The sequence below is a fragment of the Phoxinus phoxinus genome (assembly GCF_949152265.1).
Source record: "Phoxinus phoxinus genome assembly, chromosome: 16".
Lineage (NCBI taxonomy): Eukaryota > Metazoa > Chordata > Actinopteri > Cypriniformes > Leuciscidae > Phoxinus > Phoxinus phoxinus.
The window spans coordinates 3,990,257-3,996,750 of record NC_136891.1 but is presented as its reverse complement, the minus strand read 5'-3'; the positions used below and the strand labels follow the sequence as shown (position 1 = coordinate 3,996,750).

At 37.2% G+C, this 6,494-nt stretch overlaps 1 protein-coding gene across 1 annotated transcript; it reads left to right on the top strand.

Moving 5' to 3' along the window:
• Positions 1-3,328: 3,328 nt before the first annotated feature.
• Positions 3,329-4,447, top strand: nkx2.2b (NK2 homeobox 2b; the record flags this gene model as incomplete). Its single annotated transcript, XM_079639510.1, has 2 exons — positions 3,329-3,518; positions 3,939-4,447. 2 exons carry the CDS (start codon positions 3,329-3,331, stop codon positions 4,445-4,447), a joined length of 699 nt encoding a protein of 232 aa, XP_079495636.1.
• Positions 4,448-6,494: the final 2,047 nt, after the last annotated feature.

The following is a 6,494-nucleotide window of genomic DNA, read 5'->3' as shown; positions in this document are numbered from 1 at the left end:
ATAGCCTAGGTTTCAAAGGAGATTTAGGCATTTTATTATTATTTAGGAATAAACGAAAATGCTTAATATATTTCTATTAATATGCCTAATATTAATGAATATAGACTATGATTCATTCATGACACACACACACACACACACACACACACACACACACACACACACACACACACACACACACACACACACACACACACACACACACACACACACACACACACACACACACACACACACACACACACACACACACACACACACACACACACACACACACGCACACACACGCACACATTAGTGGGTTGTTCTTACCAGACTGCACCAGAAGAGGGAGAGCACGAGAAAGAAAGAGTTAGCATTCCACAAAACTGTCAAAACTGAAATATAGCCTACCTGTCAAATTAGGCATTTGTAACTGTAAGATACTGACGAGAAACCCTAAATGTGCTCAGTTGGGAAACATAAAGATAACAATATTTTTTTCACTTAAAAGACATAGGCAAACAAACTTAAACAAAATTGTAATTTCCACTTACATCATGGATCAAGAAGTTCTTACATGAAAAATGTGAGAGTAGGAAAACATTCAGTGGATGTCTCTGTACAATTATTACAGTATTGTTACCGAATATCATTGCATTGTTTTGTGTAGGCAGTAACTATCTAAAAAAATGTATCAAAATATATTAAAAAACATATCAAAAGCTAACATGCATTATTAGTTATACGGATAAATGTCACAAACAGAACTTAAAATGATTGAATTACCTTTTTTTTTCTTTTTCTTTTAGAGTAGCCTAATTCAAAGCATCACATTCCCTCACTAGATGGCGCTCTCACACAATACATGAAGCACGCGCTCACTAATCTTTGAATTTTTCGATTCTATATTTAGCTGTCGTGCTTTATCATAATACAACTACGGTTTAAAGAACAATATGCAAATCTGAAGCACGTTTTGACTAATTACCCTAAAAAAATGAACTTTTATAATGGCTACATTCATCGGAAAACAATGATCTCCTATTATATGCACACACAAATGTGTAGGCTATTATGTAGGCCTATTTTAAATGGGTTTTTTTCTAATCCAGCTGTGTGCATTTCACATGACACGTCTTTGTTCCTATTTACAGCTTGTTTAAAAAAACATCCTTATGATTTTTTCAAAGCTTGTGTGCATTTCAAAGCACCGAGTTCGCAATACAGCTGTATTCATTCCAGCAAAGCCGTGTTTTTCAGATCTTACACCAGCTAACTCACTGTCAGGTCGCTGGTGATGAAAACCCCATCCATGCACGAGAGCAGGAAATTATATATAAAGCCACCGCAAAAACAAAACAAAAAACTTTGAAATATTTCGCTATGAATGTCTAATTTGTTTTCTTATGCGACAGTCGAAGCTCTAAACATGAATGAAGGAATCGTTCATTGAGGCCAGTTGAATACCATGACAACAAGGAGCGCGCTCACTTTTATTTGACCAGTTTGGGTGTATTGTGTGAGGGCGTCAATCAACCATTATTTCTGCGCCCCAAATAAATGCAAAACCTGATCTAGCACAAAAACTTCCAGAGGGAGCCTTTCATTGCTCTATTGTCCAGAGCTTAGCTGTTGGTTTGTAGATGTGTTTGCACAGTCCGACCACCCATGACGCGGGCAGAGCGCACTGAACATTCACATCACATATACTGTCAAAGAGAGGAACCAGAGACACCAACTCATTCCACAGGACAGATCTGGAGAGATGGACCTAAATCAGGCGTTCCGAATGCGCAAAATCATCAGAAAATCGTTCCTATTTAGATCGATTCAAATCTTTGAAAAATTGTGTATGCACATAAAAAAGGACGTTTTAATGAAGTTAAACTTCATAAAGAGCTTGTGCAAAGTAGTTTTCTCGAAAGACGCACAACAAAGAAAAAATAAGTATATAAATAAGAAAATAAAAACAAACCACTTATAAAGAGTTACTAACATAACTTCTAATTGCACTAGCTTTTATACCCAAAAATATATACGATGATATATGATGATTAAAAAATAATAATGATGATAACAACTTGCAATAAGGTTACAATAAGCTTTAGTTAACATGAATTAACAGTATTTATTAATGTAAATGAGTGCTGTCAAATCGATTAATCGCGATTAATCAGGTCTATCTTAAATAGTTGTGTTGTGCACACATATACACACAAATAAAAACTAAAACATTTATGTTAGGTGTGATTCATCGATTTGACAGGACTGATCTAAATTAATGTTAAATTCAACATTTATTAATTATTAAAATCCAAAGTTGTATTTGTTCACATTAGTTAATGCAATGTGAATTAAAATGAACAAACAATGAACGACTGTATATAAAAATGTATAAAAACTGAAACAAATGTTTTACCATTATTAGTTCATGCTAGTTAATACATTAACTAATGAAACTTTATTGGTAAAATGTTACCATAATAATTGAACCAAAAACCGGCAACAGATTCAGAACTCATTTGTAAAATACAGGCTAAATATAATGATGTGTTTCGGTCTAAAAATAAACGCTTTGTGATCATTCTAAAACAAGTGTGCAGTGAAGTATGTCGATTTAGCTTCCATTAATTTCAAACATCTGAATGCGTCATTATCAACGAAAAGCTTTTACGCATCAATGACCAACAGCATATAACATGCAATCTGAAGGAGGTCAGTAACAGGATTCGGCTCTTGTCGGCAAATATGGGTCGGTGGCTTGATGAATTTGCTACTTGACTTAAGCTCTAAGCAAAATATTGACCCAAAAGGTTTCCATAATTTGGCCACTTGCCATTTTAAACAATCCCATTTCAACACGGACAGCTCATCATCCACAACATACAATGTTTCCGACCAATCACACCTTACGATGTGCAAAGCGTGCGTTTTTAAAGATAATTATAACGGAGGGTTTCCATTTGTGCCACGGACGCTTCTGATATGTAAATGAGTTTGGGGGGGATCTCTCCCATTTTAGTCGTGTCACCTCATCCCACTCATGCATTTCTGGTGTTCCGCTGATAGAAGCTCAACTCACTATTTCACACTTGACTCCAGAGATCCGCCCTCGATCGTCAAGGCCTTTTCGGGACGCTTTGCCGGTCCAACACTCACCTGCGACCTTAAATGGACCAGACTAATGGATTGGTTGGGTCAAGCACTGCATAGCATCCGAGGAGCATCTGTGATCTGAGCCTGGATCCGTGTGCACGCGCGTTGTCCAATCCCGCGGATCGTCATTTTCAACTCCCCAGAACGCTTTTTGGATTGACTTCACTGACACTGGCTATTGGATTGGAAAATGTCCCTAAGGAATTGCAAGTCAGGGTTCTCTGTCCGTGATATTTTAGACCTCCCGGACACGAGCGACGAAGGATCAGTGACTGAAGACACTGAGGATGAGGCTGATGAAGGACTCTCTGGAAAGCAGCAGCACGCGTCCTCCGCTGATGCGCTCTGGCTCGGATCTTCATGTGGACACACATATCCAAGTACGTTTATGCAGTTTAATTACTTAGATAAATACTTCAAGCTCAGTATTTTATTCGAATAATTTTTTTTTTTTTTTAATTGCACACAAAAAAAGTCGGAATTTAATAGATATGGTCATGGTTTTACGCAATTTCGCGCTTAGAAAAATAAAGGTTCCTTTATGGCATCGATGGTTCCACGAAGAACATTTAGCATTTTCATTACACAAAGGTTTTTTATAGTGGGAAAATGTTGTTCAGACTATTAAAATATTTTAAAAAATAGGTTATTTTAAGAACTGGTTACTGAAATGTTATTGTATCGCTACGAAACCCCCCTTTTGAAACCTTTATTTTGTATGTCTATTATCAAAACTGGTTATTTATTCTAACTCGATGACGCATAGGCTACAGGTTATTAATTCTAATTATATTCAGCAGTGCCATCAGCATCTCCAGAGGACTTGAATCCAGAACTGTCCACGGATGAGTCTGTGGATCGGGATAGGGAGAGTTCGGAGGACTCGGGGAAAAAGCGCAAACGGAGGATCCTGTTTTCAAAGACGCAAACGTTCGAGTTGGAGAGACGCTTCAGGCAACAGAGATACTTATCCGCCCCTGAGAGAGAGCATCTCGCTGAGCTCTTACATTTGACTCCAACGCAAGTGAAGATTTGGTTCCAGAACCATCGGTATAAAGTGAAGAGAGCCCGTGCTGAGAAAGGAATGGACCCGTATCTGCTCTCTCCTCCGCGGCGCGTTTCTTTCCCAGTCCTGCTGAGGGACGGACGAGCGTGTCATGTCCTCAGTCCTCAGGACATCACCACAGCGGCGCCCTATTCTGCGTTTAATATCAAGCAGTTCCCCCAGATTCATCACAGTCATAACATCTGCATGACACATCTGACACCTGTCAATCATCTGGGTCACATGCAGCCCTGGTCCTGGTGAAGACAGCTTTTACGCGGCGGAACTTTCAACATGTAAAGTTGTTTTCGTCACATGTTGCATCATTAATTATATTTCTACAATGTGGAAATATATATTTTAAATGAGTTTTAATGTTCTAATGTTTTCTCCCCGTTGGATTGTTTTATATTCGATGAAACAGAAACAGCACAATGGGACTTCATCATCATCATCATCATCATCATCATCATCTCGTGCTGTTTGTAGATATATTTATGCTGGAAATTTTACATTGTGTTGATCAGTAGCCTAAATGTCATTTATTCAACAATCAAATATGTTACTTTTCGTTAAATGTAGAAAGAGCACGATAAGTAGCCTACTGACAATTTAATAACGTTGAAGAAAGTCATTGGGAATAGTTCTCGAAAATGGTTTCCCTGTTGTTTTCTATTTTGTTTTTATACTGAAATTATTCTGACTAACCTGTAATAAACTTAATAAACTTTTTTTCTTCTGAACAAAAGCGATATTATTGATGTTTTTTTCTTTTCATTTTATATGCTATGAGCGCGCGCGCGCGTGTGTGTGTGTCCTGGTAAATAAATCCTACATTATAAAATGTTCTCACAAAGATGGCAATATCTAAAATCCTTGTGGGGACATTTTTTTGTCCTCATGAGGGAAACAAACTAATACATTATACAGAATGATTTTTTTAAGTTAAAATTAAAATGCAGCCAGTTGTCTGTGAGGGGAGAGAATATACAGTATAATTAATTCATAAATTATTATGTCAATGAAAAGTCCCCATACAATGGTGTGTGTGTGTGTGTGTGTGTGTGTGTGTGTGTGTGTGTGTGTGTGTGTGTGTGTGTGTGTGTGTGTGTGTGTGTGTGTGTGTGTGTGTGTGTGTGTGTGTGTGGTAGTTATAAAAATATACAAATACGTAGGCTAGATTAAATGTGCAGGTTGTTGCATTTAAAAAATATTTTTGAAAGTTATGAATGTTCAGAAATTCAAAAATCTACCATAGTTAATCATTCATATCTTTCCCGAATTAACTGAAATTCACTTTTTGACTAAGGTATGCCTACGTGGCCCCCATAACTGATTTCCAAGGGCATTGTTATAACCACATAAAAAAATAAATATTTAGGCCTATTTGTACCTAGTTGTTTCTAATGTTTTCTGCACACTCACTGTTTTCGGATCTGAATCGCTTCACAAACACTAAACCATACAGGCCTACTAAACAAACAAAGACTAAAAGATTCACAAAGGAACATTTTTATAAATTAATTATATTGTAAATACAAGTATAATGTATTAATAATTTCCGGTGCTGCTGTGAAATCAGGTCATTGTTTTTATTTTGCCATGTAGCAAAAAAAAAAAAAAAAGATATCTAAAGAAATTGAGGTCACTACGAAGTCACTATTTTACGAAAATGATCTACGAGCTGACAAGCTGATAAATGCTTATTTCGAGGCGCACACGCGCTGCATTCTCTTCAATGACCACCCGGTGGCAGCAGTGTATCATTATAACGATTTAAACGAGCAACACTGGGTTCCTCGAGCATCTAGAGCAGGGGTGTCCAATCCTGTCATGCAGAGAATTAAACACACCTGGACCTGCTAATCAAGCTCGTATAGGCATGCTAGAAACTTCCAGGCAAGTTGGAGCTAAACTGAGAACAGCTGCCCTCTGGACACGCTTGAGATAGCCTACTGTGGAAGCATTGACAAAATACAGGATCAATAGCTTAGATTTCAACTCAATTTCTCCTGAAATCCAGCCCTGATTAGTTTTGTCCATACTATCAGAAAAAAAACCTTTTCTCACATAGCCTAATTATTATTATTTTATTTTTTTTAATCTTTACAATGCATTCGTTCATGATAATAAGTCCACATGCTTGTTTAAAATGTAATCGTGCAGTGGATTCTCGATAAGAGTAAAGATCAGATCCCCTTCTGAACTACATTGCCAAAAAAAAAACATGAGTATCAATTTGATGAGTCTTTAACTGCAGTGCAATCTTACATCCTATTTGAAGGATGGCCTACGCACATTTTCTATGGTA